At 41.9% G+C, this 20,337-nt stretch overlaps 3 protein-coding genes across 3 annotated transcripts; all 3 read right to left on the reverse strand.

The window, feature by feature from the left end:
• Positions 1-391: 391 nt before the first annotated feature.
• On the reverse strand, positions 392-4,719 carry LOC118795297 (zinc-binding protein A33-like). Its single transcript, XM_036553687.1, has 6 exons — positions 4,315-4,719; positions 3,107-3,202; positions 2,791-3,021; positions 2,425-2,447; positions 1,609-1,727; positions 392-1,194 (listed from the first exon to the last, which is right to left on the reverse strand). Exons 1-6 carry the CDS (start codon positions 4,717-4,719, stop codon positions 659-661), a joined length of 1,410 nt encoding a protein of 469 aa, XP_036409580.1. The 3' UTR covers positions 392-658.
• Positions 4,720-7,613: 2,894 nt separating this feature from the next.
• LOC118795296 (tripartite motif-containing protein 35-like) lies at positions 7,614-12,028 on the reverse strand. Its single transcript, XM_036553686.1, has 6 exons — positions 11,624-12,028; positions 10,430-10,525; positions 10,114-10,344; positions 9,734-9,756; positions 9,052-9,170; positions 7,614-8,637 (listed from the first exon to the last, which is right to left on the reverse strand). Exons 1-6 carry the CDS (start codon positions 12,026-12,028, stop codon positions 8,084-8,086), a joined length of 1,428 nt encoding a protein of 475 aa, XP_036409579.1. The 3' UTR covers positions 7,614-8,083.
• A 1,278-nt stretch (positions 12,029-13,306) lies between these two features.
• Positions 13,307-19,783, reverse strand: cldn18 (claudin 18). The gene is made up of 5 exons (XM_036553891.1): positions 19,564-19,783; positions 14,938-15,102; positions 14,341-14,488; positions 13,793-13,903; positions 13,307-13,406 (listed from the first exon to the last, which is right to left on the reverse strand). Exons 1-5 carry the CDS (start codon positions 19,781-19,783, stop codon positions 13,307-13,309), a joined length of 744 nt encoding a protein of 247 aa, XP_036409784.1.
• Between the last annotated feature and the right edge of the window lie 554 nt (positions 19,784-20,337).

Here is a 20,337-nt window from a genome sequence, read left to right on the forward strand (position 1 = left end):
AACAGATCCTCATCTCCTCTGACCCTTATCAAGGTCATAAAAAGTTTTTAATGCCCAGCACAGCAATGCACAGAATCCGAGGTGAGACTGGAACTCCAGTACCCCCTCAGCCTGGGAGCGCAAAAGGTTCAGGGAACCACTGTCTTTGATGCCCTCTAGAGGCCATAATGAGTGTTGCTGAGATTTAATTCACTTTTGGATTTATCACTTCAAAATGACCTATATATTTTCTCCCATTGCAATTTCACAATAATCCAGGTTCCAGCATATTAAATATTACATTTGAAAAAAAAGACCAACACATTTGAGTGATTACAGTTATGCTTCTTTTAATACAATCTTTTCATGCAAATCAGTGTTTTCTAGAAACATGTTAGGATCTTCAGGACAGGTTCTGAATAAAATGACAACCACCTCACAAATCAGATCAGCCCTGATAATGCTAACACAGCTAAAATGCACAGGTGTGAGGAGCTCACTGACTTCTTATGGATGAATTATTTAGTGGGGAAATCTGAAATACTTTATATAGTTTTTTACCCAAGAAGGAGTGAGTCTCTTTACAACTGAGTATCCTTGTTTTCTGTCACACATCAGAATGATCAGACTGCACTTATCAGAAGTTGATCTTCACTGATCACTGTTTCAACACACAGCGCTATTCAACTGTTAAACTAACACTCACAGGGGAGATTTTCAGAGGATGATACCCCCAATAAATATCAAAGAATGGAAACAGTCTCTCAGTGAATGAGTGTGTAAAAGTGTAGAGAGGAGTGTTGTCCCTGGGGTCAGAGAATGACACCTCCCCCCTGTCCCAGTCCAGCTGCACTCTGATCCTCTGGGGTTTCCTCTTCACAGTGAAGCGTGTAAGTGAGGAGGTCAGGGCTGTGTATTCCCCATAACACTGCTCTATACACCATCCTCCTCTCTCTGGGCTCAGAGCGAATGTCCTTTTCCTCTTCAAAGACTCTTTGACCACACCCAATGTCCAGTAATGTCCATCCCCCACTTCAACATCCCAGCAGTGTTTCCCTGAGCTGAATCCCTCAGAGCCCAGCACACTCTCCCACCAATCAAACCTCTCTGGGTTATCAGGAAGCTGCTGTCTTTCAGAACTGTACATCGCACAGGTCAGATCCTCAGATAGTGACAGATTGGGATGTGCTGTGTTTGGATCCAGAATCACAGGAGCTGAAGGGACAGAGAATGACACATCAGCACTGATCTATGAAAAGGAAACTAGTGAACAAAATGCAGCTCTAATGACATCAACTGTGAGAGTGCAGCCCCATATGTAAACGTTAACAATATTCTCAGAATAAATACAGTACAATAACAAGTGTAAGCAGTGAAAGAGGGAGCACAGCCTGGCAGGGTTTGTGTAGCTCATGTCCTTCCCTGTGATCACTCTTAAAGCTGCATGTGATTATGAGCTTCAGGCAGATGGATGAGAGCCTGTAGAAGACTGGAGCTCAGTCTCTTCACTGCAGGGCTCTTACACACACAGGACCAGTATGACTCTGACTGGGATCATCAGCGTGTGGAAAGGATGCTGAAGATTCCCCTGTACAGTGAGAATGTGCAACTCCTGCTCCCAGTACTCACTGTATTGAACAGTCTCCAGCATCTTCTCCCACACTCTGTACTTCAGATTGCCCAGGTGCTTGGCCACATCAATCAGCGCTCCTGACACCTGCTCTGGATCCTGCAGTGTGCACTGGGCTCTGCAATAATATTCAGGAGTCACTTGTGCTGTGGGCTTGGCTTCATTACAGTACAAGAGCATCAGCAGCAACATCAGATCTTCACTGTAGGAGAAAAAGCCTCCATCCCTCCCAGGGTTCATCCACTCAGCCCCACTGTGACTCACTCACCCCTGGAGCTGGAGAGGGGTCTTCATACCCAGCTATATAAAAGAATCTTACATAAACTACATGAGCTGTTCTAAATAAGGGAATCGTGCTTATATGATGATGATGATGAAGATTATTATTATTATTATTTATTTATTTTTTTTAATAGTCTGCACACAAGGACCAGCTAGAAGCTCAGGTTTCCCACCACTGCTCTAAATACCATCATGACTAATGGTGCAGGAGTATGTTGGAGAGTGGAGGGGCTTATTCTCATTATTTTGGGAAATATTTGCCTTAGTATTTTACAGATTTTGTAAGGATGTCATCATGATGGATGCTGCAGCTGCTGTTACCAGTCATTATTGTGTATGATACATCTTTTTCGAGTTTAAATGAAAAATATTTGCTTAATAGATTCAGAATGTTTTTACCTTTACTTAATCATTCCTTATTAGATTTAGTTCCTAGAATGCTTCAATATGATGGAAATTGGCATTCAAGCACATGAAGGACTATTGATATTTATACTCCTAAGAACGAGATGCAGACACTGGAGTTTACATACCTTTTTGCTGTTTCTTTGTAGCTCTAAAATGAAGAGAAATTAAGAAATTAATTTCTATCAGTCCAGCCAGTTAAATCCATGAATATTGTGTTAAAAACATCATCATCATTTTTGCATATTTACATGTGCTTTAAACGTGAATTTGACACAGTATTCAAAAGATACTGTTGAAATGTAATGTTTCAATCCATGAAGAGTAACATTTCTTTCACATATTTATCTGTGTATAAATCTATAAACTAGCGTGAAGCAATTTGTAGAGACTTGAAAGAGGTTAATTTGAAAGAAATGTATGATCATTAATTAATTAATTTCATCATATGGATCAGTTTAGAATCCTAGAGTCACAGATTAAGCAGTTCTTACCTGCAAGAATGAAACATCTTCAGCTCCCAGCTCCTGCTCTATGGCTCTGATTTGCTCTGAAAGGGATGATATCTCCTGTGTCATCTTCTCAATCTTCTCCTTCATCCTCTGACTCTTCTGCTCCTCTTCCTCCCTCACTGCTGCTATCCTGGCTGCCTCTTCATCTTTCAGGAACTGCTGAAGTTTCTCAAACTCCATCTTTATCTGCCTCTCTGTGTGCTGCCTTTGGCTCTGGAATAAACATTAGTCACCATCATTCCATCACAATCCAGTGCTGCATTTGCAATATTGTGATTGAAAATCACCAGTACAGTACCTTGATGTGCTCCAGTGTTTGATCACAGATCAGTTTCACTTTATTAAAGGCTTTCAGCTTCTCCTGCAGTGGAGTCAGTGCAGTCCTGAGTTTCTCCTGGAATGAGATGAGTCTTTACTGAGGAGACAGACTGAAAGCAAAGTTCACTCCTGACAAAGACAGAACCAGAGCTCTAGCTCATACAGAGAGGAGTCAGATGGAGAATCAGTTCACAGCTTTTGGCTCCGATTAGTTCTCACAGTAAGGTGTTGTTTTCTTCAGTGGTTTAAATTGCCCTGTTCATAGCATTTGAGCACACGGAGTCATTCATTAAGAACTTCCATACCTCCATCTCTATCTCAAATTCCATTGAAATTATTCTGCACCATTTTGATAGCGATCTGCTCTCACACAGACAGATGAACTAAATATACATTATGCACATCTTTAAAGCAAAGTATAAAGAGAAATACCTGATGTGCTGATGTGGGTATCAGAGGACAAAACCCTTTACCTTGCAATATGTCATGTGTTAAGACATAAGGGAGACTCTATAATTTCCATCACACTCCACATTGGCCACTGCTCAGTGCTGCTGATCTGGCCAATACTGCACAGCACTGCTCTGAGAATGCCTCCACTCTTCTGCCCCTCCCCTCTGCTTCTGCCAATCATGTGACACGTGGTAAGGAGCTGTTCAAACCGCAGTCAGATGTGAGGACAACTTGGTTGTCACTTTGTTGTCTTTTTGATTGTAACAGTTAACATTTTGATTCATTGATGCACAAAACACAATTCTGTGTATGATATCATTAAAGCTGACTTTCTTTCAGACGTAGTTTTGAAAGATGTGGGGTGTAGATAAAGCAAATTTATCAGTGTCCATAAGCATTGATTTAGCCTCCATACACTACCAAAGCAAAAGTCAGCATTTGCATCGAGTAACCCTTTACAGGTGTTTGTTCTGTTACAAATCAGCAATGAAAAGGTATATATGTTTTGAAATTAATACCTCAGTTTTAAACCCCGAAAATCAGGCAAAATATTTTTTTTTTTAAATTGCACAATGCCACCTATATGGTGTTATGCCAACATTACCGGCACAATGGACAATTTTAGAAATTTCAAGTGACATTTAATTCTTCCAAACATACAACTGAAAATGATTTCGGTAAAACGGATTAGCTGAAACACTTCAGTGTGATAAACCGTAAACTCGGTATTCAAACCTTATAGTCTTCTGCTGCTTCCTGAACTGGAAGTAGTTTGTGGTTTTGATGTTTTCTTGAAGTTTGGCAGATAACACAAACAGGTATTTGATCATCCAAACAGAAGAGCTTGAGTTTCTCTCTGTGCAGACTGCAGAGCTCTTCAGATCCCGCTGCAGCTCTCTGACTTCTCTCCTTTAAGAACGCCTCACAGGTGTTCCTCAGAGCCAGATTTAGTGGAGGATCATCCATAGAAGACTTTCTCCTGCAAACTGGACATTCCCGAGATCCCTTCTGCTCCCAGTACTGCTGCAGACAGGCTTTACAGAAGCTGTGGCTGCACTTCAGAACAACAGGATCCCTGAAGATGTCAGAGCACACAGGACAGGAGAGCTCCTCTTCCAGGAGGGAAAGCCCAGAAGCCATTTGTTCAGGAATCTTTTTCTGTGATCAGTAATGGCCTCTGAAAAACCTGCAGTGTAGTTTCACTTTTAACTGCTGTTACACAATACACAGCTGAAAAGAATTTCCTTTCAAAGTCAGACTAACAGACTAAAATAAGACTAATAAAGTAAATAAATTCCTCAGGTTTCCATTCTTCATTCGAATGTCTTCATTTTCTCTTATTTCCAAAAAGATCTCACCCTCATACCTAACGTGGTCTGTCTTTAAGAACTACTTCCTTCTTCCTGATACATACACCTGAGACTCACCTGTTCCTCACCACTGAAGCATCCTGCAGGGGGCAGCATTGCGCCACTGAGATTTCAGCATGCCTTACCTGTATTTGGAGGAACTGGAATCCTATTCCTCTTCAGTTCATCATGTGCTCAGTGTAAACATGATTCAAATAAAGTTTCAGAGCCTGACAGTTCATAATGGATATGTTTCTCCTTTCTTCAGTGTTTTTAAATTGCATTTTCTGTTGCATTGCATTTGTTAATAAATTAAAATAATTTCTGCTCTGCACAGGGCTCTTTAACTATAAAACAATCATATTGTAAGAGGCATTAAAGGTTCAATCTATTGAATGTGAACGATCGAAAGCAGAACTTTCACCACCTCTTCCTTAGCCTAAAGGTTAATTGTCAATTGCTAGTTAATTGTGTCATCCATTTTGTTAGTTGTGTGCACCTGTGTTAATTTGTATGAGGACCAGCCTGTTGGCTAACGAGCCACACCTTACTAATTGAAGGCTAATTAAATACAGGTGTGGCTGCAGAGCAGGAGGGAGGCTGGCTTTGTCTCTGCTGCTGGTGCTGTGTGTGGGCTGGTTTCCTTTGTTCTGTTGTTTGGTTTTTTAAAAATTGTTTTCTTTTAAGCTTTTGTTCTTTTGGCTCATTTATGGGAAAAGTGCTGGCCAGCTTCCCTACACACTGATTGCAAAGATGTGCAAACTATGCACTATATACTACTCCGTGTAGAGCGAGAGACTGTGTACAACCACAGTTGCTATTCCTACTCCAGGGTGTGTTTGGTTCAGTGCAGTGAATTTACTCCTGACAGGGTTTGTGTAAAGGTGACATAAGCAGTTTTGAGGAGCTAAATTACTCTTCAGGGTTTAACCCATGTGGGTCCTATAAAAGCATGACTTTAACCCCTTCAATTGATAGTCTCAACAGCAATTTAAAGCCATTCCCTAATAAAAGCAGGCATTTACATTATCTTATTATGCATGAATTTACAAATAAAAAAAAAAAAACGTGAAAAGCAGACAAAACTGCAGAGGAGTCTGTGAATGGATTGTGAACACAAGAACATCTGACAAAGTGACGTGTATGAGGTGTGTATGAATTCTTACATCGAAATTTTAAAACTAATACTGAACATGATCTGTTTACGTAATTGACTTGTAACAATGGCAAATGACAATAACAGGATTGTATGTAAATCCAAATATAAACCTCTCCTGAATCCCAGATAGGATTGGAGGCCTGCGTTTCACCCCCTCCCGATCTGCCTCCACTTGCTTACAGTAACGGCTCACACCCATTTCAAAATGCTGGAGCCGCCCATCAAGGCACTGAGGGGATCTCATTTCTCTCAGTGAAGCTGGGATCAAATCCATCTCACAGTTCCTTTCTGTCTCTTCCATTACGACCTAAAGATAATATAAATTTTGACCAATTCACCGTTGAGAATTCCATATGATTTCATCTTCAACAGACAATAGACACTTAGGTATTATAAATATCATTATTTTTTAGTTTGGCTCACTGTATGTCCCCCTGTGACAGAGTGCTGTCACTACGGTTGAGTATGTGCTCTGACTCCCATACCTTCACCTTTCCAATCCTCTTCCTCATCTTTCAGGTATTAACCTCCACACTCAGCTCCTCAGAACTCTCGAGCAGGAAATCCTGGTACAAGATTTTTTTTTTTTTTTTTCATTTCTGACTCCAGGTTTTCCTGGTCTTGAACTCTAGGAGATGATTTGGCTCAAAATCCAAAACCAAGGAAGTGCTGAATGCCAGGTGAGACTGGAGTCTCAGTGCTGTCCTGCGCATTAGGAGACCCATGGGAGCAGGTTGCAGCACGGTCTTTGGTGGACAGAATGAGTGCAGAAACAGACTCTTGCGTCAATATCGTAGCAAACTCGGGATCATATCCACTTTATTTTTTCGTGTCAGCTAAAAATAAATCATTACTGAACAAACGCCATGAAAATGAAGAGGGCCACATGACTGTAAGCATACACGGGGACAGAGGCAAGTCGAATGATCTCCATTTCGCGTGCAGGGAAGGTACACATGATGAATGTGGCAGCTCACTTGTATTTCCTTTCCCTGCATTTTGAAACAAACTGAAGTCATGATTTCACGATTGCCATAACAATACATTTCTCAATGAAACAAATTAGCTCTACTCTTCATTTGGCCACTTTGGCTCCAAAAAACTTTTTCATCCCTTAAGTCCCACCTGTTCATTCAAAAAGCATTAGCCTTCCCAACACAAAGCGCTCTCAAAACTACAACCAAATGCAACATAGGAAACTGCTACCTGTACCAGGTACCTGTGTCAGCTTTATGATGTGTGACTATGTGTCTTTACTGACTGGCTGTTTCAAGTGTGTAAAATAGTGCGGTGAATAAAACAGTAAAATGCAAAATAAACTGTAAATGCTACCTTTAAATCTTCAGAATACAAACCATACAAACCATGAGAGCAGATCCTCATCTCCTTATCCATGTCATGAAAATATTGTTATAAACAAATAATCCTCAGCACAGTAATCCACAGAGTCCCAGGCGGAACTGTAACTCCAGTACGCTCTGATTGCACACGCAGGAGCGTAATGGTTTCAGATAATTTCTTGACCTTTGGTGCCCTCTAGTGTCCATCATGAATGTTGCTACTGAAATTTACTTCATTTTAAGATGGATCATTTCCAAGTCAACTATGTGCTCTCTTCCATTGCAATCTCATAGTAATCCCAGCTCTAACATATTACATTTTACATTCCTAAAAAGACCAAAACACTGGAGTAATTGCACTGTCCTATAATACACCATCTGCATACAAATCAAGGTTTTCGATAAAAGGCTTCAGAGCTTCAGGGAGGATTCTGCAAAAAATGACAAAGACCTCACAAATTAGGCCAGCCCTGGTAGTGGTAAACACAACTGAAATGCAAAGTATATATGAGCACGCTGCCTTTTTATGACTGAATTTTGGTCTACTCTATAAATTTTTACCAAAGAAAGAAGTTGATTTGGTTGAAAGTGAGTATTCCCTCAGACATTGTTTTCTGTCACACACCAGATTGCACTGATTCATCTGATCTTAGGTCTCAACACATATTACTGTTCAGCTGTTTCACTGACACATTCAGAGGGCAGATTTTCAGATGAAGTCTAAACAAATTGGATTGGAGAAAGAGTGGAAACAGCCTCTCCTTGAATGAGTGTGTAAAAGTGTAGAGAGGAGTGTTGTCCCTGGGGTCAGAGAATGACACCTCCCCCCTGTCCCAGTCCAGCTGCACTCTGATCCTCTGGGGTTTCCTTTTCACAGCGAGGGGTGTAGGTGGTGAGTTCAGGGCTGTGTATGTCCCATTACACTGCCATATACACCAAACTCCTCCTGCTGCGTGCAGAGGGATCCCTCCTTTCCTCTTGAAGGACTCTTTGACCACACCCAGTATCCAGTAACGTCCAGCCCCCACTTCAACATCCCAGCAGTGTTTCCCTGAGCTGAATCCCTCAGAGCCCAGCACAGCCCACCACCTATCAAACCTCTCTGGGTTATCAGGAAGCTGCTTATTCTCAGCACTGTGTGTCACACTGGTCAGATCCTCAGACAGTGACAGATGGGGATCTGCTGTGTTTGGATCCAGGATCACAGGAGCTGAAGGGACAGAGAATGACACATCAGCACCGATCTATGAAAAGGAAACTAGTGAACAAAATGCAGCTCTAATGACATCAAATGTGAGAGTGCAGCCCCATATGTAAACGTTATCAATATTCTCAGAATAAATACTGTACAATAACAAGTGTAAGCAGTGAAAGAGGGAGCACAGCCTGGCAGGGTTTGTGTAGCTCATGTCCTTCCCTGTGATCACTCTTAAAGCTGCATGTGATTATGAGCTTCAGGCAGATGGATGAGAGCCTGTAGAAGATTGGAGCTCAGTCTCTTCACTGCAGGGCTCTTACACACACAGGACCAGTATGAGTCTGACTGGGATCATCAGCGTGTGGAAAGGATGCTGAAGATTCCCCTGTACAGTGAGAATGTGCAACTCCTGCTCCCAGTACTCACTGTATTGAACAGTCCCCAGCATCTTCTCCCACACTCTGTACTTCAGATTGCCCAGGTGCTTGGCCACATCAATCAGCGCTCCTGACACCTGCTCTGGATCCTGCAGTGTGCACTGGGCTCTGCAATAATATTCAGGAGTCACTTGTGCTGTGGGCTTGGTTTCATTACAGTACAAGAGTATCAGCAGCAACATCAGATCTTCATTGTAGGAGAAAAAGCCTCCATCCCTCCCAGGGTTCAGCCACACAGCCCCACTGAGGGACTCACTCACTCCTGGAGCTGGAGAGGGGTCTTCATACCCAGCTATATAATAGAATCCTTACATAAACTGTTAAAGAAGAGATCTGCTTTGCAGAATTTTATCATTACCGAAGAATATAGGCTATACATGAAGTCCAGGCAGAAGCTCAGGTTTCCCACCACTGCTCTAAATACAGTCATGATTAATGCTGCAGTTACTACTCTCTACAGGATGCATCACTACAGTTTGAATCAACAAGATTTTTTTAATGGATCGATACTTTTTCTTTCTCTCTTTGGTCATTCCATATTACATTTAATTTAGAGAATGCAACAATGCTAGTGAATTGCCCTTCACATCTGTATTAAATATATTCATGAAGTGCTCATTCATATATATTTGTTTCATACAAGAAAGATAAACAGGCATTCATTTACATACCTTTTCACAGTGTCCTTGTAGCTCTAAAATACAAATAAATTGATATCAATGCATCCAAAATTCAATCAATTAGCATGCTTTAATTACAAAACTTTAATATCTGTATTAATCTTGCAAAAATAATTTATATACAAATATGCTACAGCACACAACAGTTATTAGTAAAATTAATGCTATTTCAAATGTTTCATGAGTTACATTTCAAAGCAATATTGTATCCATTCACATATTTCCCATTATATATCCCTGAACTGCTCTGAAGCAGTTTACAGGCCCAAAGGAAATGCTAATTTGGAATTCCATGAATATGAATAACATACAAATTAATAAAGATCAACATATAGGCCAATTCAGAGTCCTACAGCGAGTCCAGTTCTTACCTGCAGGAACGAAACATCTTCAGCTCCCAGCTCCTGCTCTATGGCTCTGATTTGCTCTGAAAGGGAGGGTATCTCCTGTGTCATCTTCTCAATCTTCTCCTTCATCCTCTGACTCTTCTGCTCCTCTTCCTCCCTCAGTGCTGCTATCCTGGCTGCCTCTTCATCTTTCAGGAACTGCTGAAGTTTCTCAAACTCCATCTTTATCTGCCTCTCTGTGTGCTGCCTTTGGCTCTGGAATAAACATTAGTCACCATCATTCCATCACAATCCAGTGCTGCATTTGCAATATTGTGATTGAAAAGCATCAGTACTGTACCTTGATGTGCTCCAGTGTTTGATCACAGATCAGTTTCACTTTATTAAAGGCTCTCAGCTTTTTCTTCAGCGGTGTCAGTGCAGTCCTGAGTTTCTCCTGGAATGAAATGAGTCTTTACTGAGGAAACTGACACAGACAGAACCCGAGCTCTAGCTCATACAGAGAGGAGTCACATGGAGACAGAGATGGAGACTCAGTTCACAGCTTATTTCTCTGATTATTATTCACTAGTTATTTGCAACCTGACATTCACATTTAAAATGTTCTTTATAAATATGGTATACATCTGACTGAAATGCTTCATTGTCATAACGTGGATAACCAGTCTACACTGTAATATCAATATTGCATAAAACACATGGTTGTAAGCCTTGTGTAGCTGTTGTACAACTTGACATTTCAAAACTGCAATAATGTCCCCACATAATGTTGAGTTTGCATGAGATTAGCCAGTGAACTGAATGCAAAAAACCCTGTGTCCAGTGCATCACTGTATCACATTAACACATAAGAGAGTCTCTATAATTTACATCACTCTCCACATTGGCCACTACTCAGTGCTGCTGATCTGGCCAATACTGCACAGCACTGCTCTGAGAATGCCTCCACTCTTCTGCCCCTCCCCTCTGCTTCTGCCAATCATGTGACACGTGGTAAACTGCAATCTCAGACCAAAGATCACGTTTGTTTATTAAAATGTTGAATTCTTGACACGGAAAAGTGATAAAGTGTATGAAATGAGTCAAGCTTATATATTAAGTTTAGTTTCTATATTTAGACAAATCCGTAATGACCAATGCTTGGGATTCTGTGTGTGCTAGCAAAGCAAACACAGCCTTTTGTAACTGTTTAACAATTTCCACTCCCTTAAACAGGAAATGAGGAAATGAAGATGGCCATAGCTTTCATATTAATATTATAAATTGTATTTCCTGAAAAAGATGAATGAATATTTTTGTACATTGCTACCTAAACTGTGTGACAGACACTGCTATAATATGAAATGTAAATGGCTTTGCATGTAGATGACAGGTAGGTAGCTTTGTATGCTATGTATGCTATGTAGAGGGTACCACTGCAAAGATCAGCTTTAGACCATTTTAAATATTTGTCATTATTAGGAAAATACAATTGAACATGACAAAGATTTTTTAAAAAAACAATAAAAGTGAAAAATGAAGTCTCTTTTCAAACCTTATGTTCTTCTGCTGCTTCCTGAACTGGTCGTAGTTTATGATTTTCATGTTTTCTTGAAGTTTGGCAGATAACACAAACAGGTATTTGATCATCCAAACAGAAGAGCTTGAGTTTCTCTCTGTGCAGACTGCAGAGCTCTTCAGGTCCTGCTGCAGCTCTCTGACTTCTCTCCTTTAAGAACGCCTCACAGGTGTTCCTCAGAGCCAGACTTAGTGGAGGATCATCCATAGAAGACTTTCTCCTGCAAACTGGACATTCCCGAGATCCCTTCTGCTCCCAGTACTGCTGCAGACAGGCTTTACAGAAGCTGTGGCTGCACTTCAGAACAACAGGATCCCTGAAGATGTCAGAGCACACAGGACAGGAGAGCTCCTCTTCCAGGAGGGAAAGCCTGGACGCCATTTCTTCTTGGAATCTGTCTTGAGTTCAGTTGTGGCTTCTGATCAAAGTCTTCATTTTAGTTTCACTTTTATTCACTGCATGTCCTCTAACTATTGAAGAGAAATCTGCCCCCAAATGATGAATTGCTGCATTTCATAGTTTGTTAGTGTTAGTGTTTGTTATTTTGTTAAAGTTTGTTAATCATATTAAAGCATATACCCGTGGTTGAACATTGGTAGCATTTAATGTTCCCACTGTAATGAAAACAATGTGATGGTTTTAATGTTTCAGTCTTAAATTGTATACCTTTACAGTACCTGAGACACAACCAATCCGTAGAGCTACAGCTTCCTACAGGTGGCAGCATTGTACCTGTGAGGTGTCTGTATGGCTGGTGATGATGATGATGATGATGACGATGATGATGATGATGATTATTATTATTATTATTATTATTATTATTATGTGCAGTTTTAAGATCACTTGAACACATATTTAAGTGTGCTGGGCACAAAAGCACCTGGACCAGTTTAAGCATTTGATCACCATCCCACCCCTCTCACACAGCCGACCTCCTGATTGGCTCCAGGGCAAAGTGAAATGTCTCGGCAGGAGCCACCTTAGGTTTACTCTGTGAGAAGAGTAATAGCTGGTCTAGATTTTTCAACAGTCTTTTGATCTGAACTCAAGGTTTAAACCCCTGCCAAGGCCATAGCAAAGGGCCGCCAAAGAGGGGTAATTACTGACTAATGGTGATTTTGTAAGTTTGCATGGTATTTGATTTATGGAAATATAGGCAATACCAAAGTTAAGACTTTATTTCATAACATTGACAATAAAGTGGTTACATACAAAAAACTACATTCTACTCTATAAAAATGGAATAAACATGACATCTGTAATATGCACTCATAAGATATTGATCTACACTGCGTACCACAAAGCAACAACACTCACTTCTTTCTACCACTTCGCAAAACTAAAACTACTACAGTTTACATTTTAAAACAATTCAGAAACAAGTATACAATGAAATGATGTAATTCGCCTGAACAGGTGTGAAAGATATTAAAAATTTGAATTAAAAAAATTAAAGTTGATATTAAAAGCGGCTGGGCAGTTGCTCTGACATTAGCTGTTTACTCTATACTTAGCAAACAAAAAAGTGTTTCTCTCCCTGCAGAACTGTGCAATGAGGAAACCAGGATGTTTGAGTGTTAGTGTGAACTTTCAGCCGCGCTTCATTGACCAGCAAAGCTCCACTCTTCTCACGCCGAGATCTGAATGCTGGAGCTGGAGCTAAACGTATTTCTGGTTGTCTCTGTGGCCTGCGCCACTGTGAGAGTCGTCGTAAACCGGCCTGTTCTGGGAGGGAGCTTTGTAGGCCACTGCGTTGTAGCTGAGACACGAGAGGGAGGAGAGCAGTGAACAAACTTTATACTGGATTATCCTGCAGCTGCATGCTGTCAGCAGGACAGCAACCACAACACACGGTTCACTGGGTCACTCTGACTGATTCGCTGCAGGGAAGTAGCTGTAGCAGCTGTAGCTGCTGGAATACTCTGCAATACAGTTTACATCCAATTTATGAAAAATTAAAATAGGCTGTATTGTACGTAGACATATTTATGCTCTCTGTTATTGAAGAAACTTAAGTGTAACATAGTTTAAGGGTAAATTCGAATTAAACCTGAGCATTCGCATACATGCACACACACACACACACACACACATTATACACACACACACATACAACACACAAAACACAAGCAAATCAGGACCTACCGTGATTTCTCTGGTGCCAGCCCCTTGAAGGCCAGGCACATCAAAACCCCGGCAACTAACAGCACAGCCCCTCCTACCCAGGCGACAAAGAGGGCGGGGCCAAACGTGTACCTGAGTCACAGAGAAACCACACTGCAGTCAAACTGACAGATCACCAAGGAAACGACAAACTTCCCACTCTCACCAAAACCTGCTATCGGCAGTCCACATGCAAGATAATCTGTCCCCACTGAGACCAAACAAATAACCAACTTCCCATCTGACCCAATACCAGTGCATACAATATAAGGCAAGAACATTTGTATTTACTGAGATCAAACAAACACCCAACATCCTGCTTTGACCCAAAACCAACCTGAATTAGGTAACACACGGATGTTTCTGTTCTCTCTGAGGTTTAAAAAAAAACAACTTCCCCTCCGACCTAATACCAGTCCATACAAGGAAATGCAAGATAGTCTGTTCTGACTGAGATCAAACAAATAGCCAACTTCCTCTCTGACCCAAAACCAGTCTATACAAGGCAATGCAAAGTTATCTGTTCTTACCTGGGAACAAGAGTTCCTCCCATTCCTCCTATGCCTCCCATGCCTCCCATGCCTCCCATCCCGCCATATTCACTGTTGTAGGTGGTCATCATGAAACTGGACACTATCTGATTAGCGTAGACAGAGGCTCCAGCGATGGCGCAAATCCCTGGCAGAGAAGCAAAATGGTGGTTAAATAACACGCCTTCAACCTATTCCAAGCCTTTAGGGAATTCACTCAGAAGAAATATCATAAAATATTGAAGGTTTTTTTTTTTTGTGAGGGCCTAGTGAATGGGAATGAATCGGTGTAAATGAATCTGCCAATCTGTGTAGTTTTATGGTACCAGGCTTTACATGCCATATCAGGGCATTGTTTTTGTATGACACCTGTGTATGTTTAATGATGATTCAAAAGGCCATTTCAAGTGCTTAACCTATAACCTAGCAATACAGTAAAAAGGATTTTTATTTTAATTTATCTTTTTTGACACACATGTCAGAGCTGTATGATAGTCTTAAAATTCAACTTTTTCTATCTGAGCAGGAAAAGTAGTGGCAGGCGCTTAACGTGTTGCTGTGGATTGAGTACAGGCAAAGGGGGCACCTGCTCCGTACCTGCGATGATGGACATGACCCCGGCCGTCAGGGTCATGTTGGCTTTGACCCCGTCCTCCATGCTGCCCATCTTCAGGCACTTCAGAGCGCAGACGGAGATGAGGATGCCGATCGCCCCGAGAACGATCCCCACTATCATCAGGGCTCGGACTGCCTGGAAGCTCCCTGTGGGCCAAGCAGAACAACACCATGGGTTTTCAACAGCATCACTGTTTTTCCTTGGAAAGTGAGCAAAACAGAACAACACCATGGGTTTTCAACAGCATTGTCATCCTCACAAAGTGGGCTAACCAAAATGACATTTTGGGTTTTCAACAACACTGCTGTCCATCCTTGCAAAGTGGGCCAACCAAAACAACACCCTGGGTTTTCAACAATATTACCGTTTTCCCTCACAATGTCAGTAATGATGAAACTATATGTCAGGATATTCCTTTAAGGGGAATCCCATTTCTCCTGCTAGATCTGATGAGCATACGTGAGTGATATTTGTAAGAAAACCCTTTCACATTTAGCTCCATTGGTCTGCTCGTCTGTGCCAGTAAAGTATTGCAATGTGAATGCTCTTCAAAGAGGATGGAAGGGTGACTTACAAAAATTCCGCCTCATTTTCATTATCATAATTTCATAATATCATATCATACAATGTATCTGTAGAAAAGTACTTAACCAATGACTTGATTGGATTTACCCGCATGGATGGAGATATATATCAAGAAATTGTTGTATTTATGGAAATGGAACCAAAGATTACAGCACAAATCCCTGCAGCATATTTTAATGTCTGACAGTTTCCATTTGCATGTGCAATTAAATGCTGAGAATCGTTTTCCCATAAATGCTGTAACAATCCACATATCAGTATGAAGAAATGAAACTATATAAACAAAAATATACAAATAAAAAAAACAAAATAATTCTTTCTAAACTGATTTATTTGATATGGTAAAAATTTGCCCTGTCATCTCAGCCATATCATTATTCATTCAATACGAAATTCCATCAAGTTTTTTAGCAGAAATTTGGAGGAAAGTTGTAAATGAGTAACTTTCAGGAAAATATTTTTCCTTCCTAAATTTAAAATATTTTTCATTATGCTTGACATTTATCCAAAATTTACCACTTATTTTCACTTATGAAGATTCACTTTTTTTTCCCTTTACTCATATCCTTATTATAAACATTAATTTAGCTTTAAAGGATAATGTTTAAAATGTCAATAATGCAGTGTGATAGAAACTCTATGACAGAACCGTTAGAGAACTACTCTGCCCATGCTTTCTCTCCTTGTCATTGAGGCATTTACATCCAATTACATTTCAGTCAGATATAACAGAAATGGAGTTAAGAGTCTAACAATGAAACACTGGAGCTCACAACCAGATAAAAGTTTTGTCTTGACCTGCCCCGCCCGCTTACCTGGCAGTCCCAGAATAGTAAAGAAGGGCCGGCATTCTGAGGTACCGTAGGCCGACCCGACACACGAGTACCACAGTCCGGAGTAAGTGTACACGCTGGTCACTAGCGTGAAAGAGCGGTCCTGCACACTCCACATGTCCATCGCCGTGGCAGACGATATCAGAAAGACCCCGAGAGCCGAAAGCATAAATCCCATTAACTGGAACATAGTGGCGGCCATTTTGTCTTTCCTGTGAGGCGCAGACTAATGTCGCCTGGACTTCGCAATGTGGCTGTTGTCATGAAATGGAGGCTGGTTCTGCATCTCTTATCACTATGTACAAACGTGAACAATGCTTATCTGGTGTTTGCTCAATATTTTCATGCGCTGCCTCCGGAGTTTCGGGCACCGGTTTTGTCACCGGGTTCAGAAACCGATCCCTTGTTTAAGTAATGTAGGGCGTGGTTTGAAACAGTATCGTTGCTTTTGCTATTTTACAAACTTCTGAACCCAGGGCACTGTCTAACTGTCTTAAATTGTGAACTTGACAAAGAGGCTTCCTTTGGTCTACTGGTCCATCGCCGTGGCAACAATGCTTCCCGTGCTGTGGTAGCCTACAGAGTGCTGTGAGCTTAGTGTTCTTATTGAAGCTCAGGTGATTCGGATAGCTATACCTGCGATGACTCTTTGCAGTACAGGATCTGCTTAACCTTTTCTATTTGAGTGAGATGGGCCTGTTCAGTATCCCTAAACTTCTATGTCTGTCCCCAGGCCCTGTTTATTCACTGAGGGATGCAGGAAGGGCTCGATTATTAGCAGCATTTGGGCGACTTAATGGGGGAAAAAGACATGCCCATCTGGTTTCATGTCTTTGCGTTTTTATTTTCCGGAACCATCAGGCGGTTATTAGAGTCGAGTTGAAAAGGGGAAGTTGGGCCTTACTCGCCAGGTTCTTCTCCTCTACCTCAGCTTTGAATATTGTTGAAGTTCACCTGCATCTGCAAAGCTACACAGCAACCTCATAACTGATTGAACCCAAAAGCAAAATTGCTGTTGATCCACAACTCAAAAAAACAACTTATCAGAAGAAAAACAGTGATATACCCAGGTTTTGGAGAGTTCTTGAAGCAAAATTCCTCTGATGAAAAAGATTGAAGATGAAGATGAAGTTCCACAACATAAATACATTTCTTAACTCTCTTTGTATGACAAATTGTGTGGACTGCTGTTTAGGACATCAGAGTGCAACCTGGTCTTTTCAAAGGTTCATTTAGAATCAGATCGGCCCCACAGCAATCCAGCAACATTTATTCTTTGTTATAGGATCCAGTATGAACAAGTAATAATAAATAATTTCAGTTATGAATTATATCCAAGTTGTTGATAATAGATGTACATGAATGGATTGATAACAACTTAGCCTCGAAGGTTCATCCAGACTCCTCAAACAATGTCTTGCTGGGTCAGACTCCGTGGGAGTTTGCTATCAGATGTGTCTTTCAGACTCTGATAAAATTAAATATTGTCACAGAACATTCCCCCGCTTTGAATTCTGGGCCTCATGTTCATTCAGCCTTTTTATAGAAAAAGAGAAAAACCTTGACAGTTCTATTGACCATGGCTGAACATGGCAGCTTCACCACCTTCCCGCCTCGGCAGCAGAAAGCAAACACAGGCGGGAAAGAAAGGGAAGCCGTGACCCGGTCTCCTCCAGCGAATACAACGGCCGATGCTAAACCCCAGGTGAGATCGAAACCGTCAACCAAGCAACCTGACCGCCACACTCCTTCTCTTTCTCACATTGTCAATAGACTGCAACGAGGGGAACACTGATAAACACCGAGATAAACGCCGAACAAAGAGACGCTGCGATTGTTCATGTGCGGAGGATACGTGCAGTTACCGGAGAGCACAAAGCGAACGCGAAACCAGCGCAAGCTTCAGTCCGGCGCCTGTTTGCCTCCAAAGCTGATTACCTTCTCACTGTGCAGACAATCACATGAAGCATGTTTTACACTTTTTAAATGTGACTATTTATTGTTAATCTGCAGTCAGTTACGTTGTAAAAACATAAAACATGAATTTGGTTTTGAAATAGGCAGATTTATATAAAGTTTGAACTAGAATGATTTTTGGATTCAGACTCCCTCAGAACAGAAGGAGAAAACTCAGTGAGAGGCAAATATGCCTATATATCTTTTTAAACTTGCATTTTCATTGCGGTCCCTGCTAAAGGTAACTTCTGCTACTTTTAGTGACATTTTGTACTAAAGATGTTAATTAAAGCAAGTGTAGGTCTTCCTTATTTACACAGAATTATGAGTTCAGTGATTACTGTAAGAATACAATATGTCTATGTGTTCCTAATACATGCCTTGTTCCCCCCAGATCAAACTTTCATCACTTTTATTTGTCTCTATGCAGAGATTTTAACACTTTGGATTCTCTTAAAATTCAACATAGGCCTATTTGGAATTTTGAATTGCATAGAAATGAATAGTGTCTGCATTATATCCAATAATCTTGAAGAGGAAGTATCTCATTTGCCAGTTTTAGACCTCAAAGCACTTTTTTGCTTGCCCATTTTGCAGTATGTGCGACCAATTAATATCCATTTTTCAGAAATATACTTCAGGTGCAGGTTGAGGTACGTTTTAGGTTCAGACTGTGTAGATGACAGAAAATAAAAAGCATATTTGTCAGTATGTTGTCAGCCAGTTGTACAGAGCCACACCCCAAACCGCACCTGGATCGCGTGTTCTTGCGGTTAGTCTTTCATATTGCGAGTTATCATATCACAGATGTATGACGCCAAGCACGCCAGAGTGCAGAGGTAGGTGTAAGCCAGAGACAAAAATGCTAAAGGCTTGTGAAATGCACCGTTCTGAGGCAACACGAGGTAAATTCTTTAGCAGGTTTTTTTCGGACAGACACAGGCCGTGAGTATCGCAATGGGGCAGCAGTGTGGGGTAGTGGTAGGGAGCAAGGACAGTAACCAAAAGGTTGCTGGTTTGATTCCCCACTGGGGCACTGCTGTTGTACCCTTGGGCAAGATACTTAACCCACAACTGGCTCAGTAAATATCCAGCTGTATAACAGCTCTGGTTAACAGCATCTGCTAAATGACAATAAAAATAATGTATTGTGATGTATTTCAACCCCCACGACACACGGCTAACAGCGGAAAGACAAAACCGCAGGTTTAAAGACGAGTACCCGCTCCCCACCTGGCAGCCCGAGGATGGTGTAGAAGGGTCGGCACTCGGTGAAGCCCGAGGTGCCCACCTCGCACGTCTGCCACAGCCCCTTGTAGGTGTAGGTGGAGGTCACCACGTCCCCCTGCCGGTCCTGGCTGCTCCAGTTGTTCATTCCGGTGGCGGCGATGACGGCGCCCACTCCGAGCAGGGCGAGGACGAAGCCAGCGGACTGCAGCATGGTGGCGGCCATCGTTGCGCTGGGAGACGGGTTCAAGAGTCTCTTTTCCGAACGGCGGACACGGGAGCCCCAAACTCAGAGTGCAGAGGCTGCAGCGGAACTGATCTGGGCTGGACGTGTGGCCTGGGTTCACCTCGGGGCGTGTGACTCGGGGGGGGGGACAGGCCTGTCACGTGAGCGCTCTCGGCTGCTTTTTCCATACGCACACCGAGCAGAGACAGGACCACCTGGCACCTTTCGGGCGGCGGCCTACCAACTGCCAAGGATTTCAGCAAATAAGAGCGCGGTTGCGGCCGGCCTTTGAACCACCCATCTCAGCCAAACGCTCGTATTCAAAAGCTCTGAGAGAGGAATCCATCTTCCCGACACTAATGTGCGTGGGGGATCACTGGGGTTGTGGAGACTTTTGGTGAAAAGGGGGGAGGGGGGGGGGGGATTCAAGGTGAACTTGGGCACACAAAAGCTCCAAGTCACTGGCAGGTGGGGGGGGGGGGGGTGTTCGTGAATTATGATTCAGAGAGAAAGCAAACACAGCCCCAGACACCTTGTGCGCATTGAGTGTAGTT

The sequence above is a fragment of the Megalops cyprinoides genome, chromosome 20 (genome assembly GCF_013368585.1).
Source record: "Megalops cyprinoides isolate fMegCyp1 chromosome 20, fMegCyp1.pri, whole genome shotgun sequence".
Classification (NCBI taxonomy): domain Eukaryota; kingdom Metazoa; phylum Chordata; class Actinopteri; order Elopiformes; family Megalopidae; genus Megalops; species Megalops cyprinoides.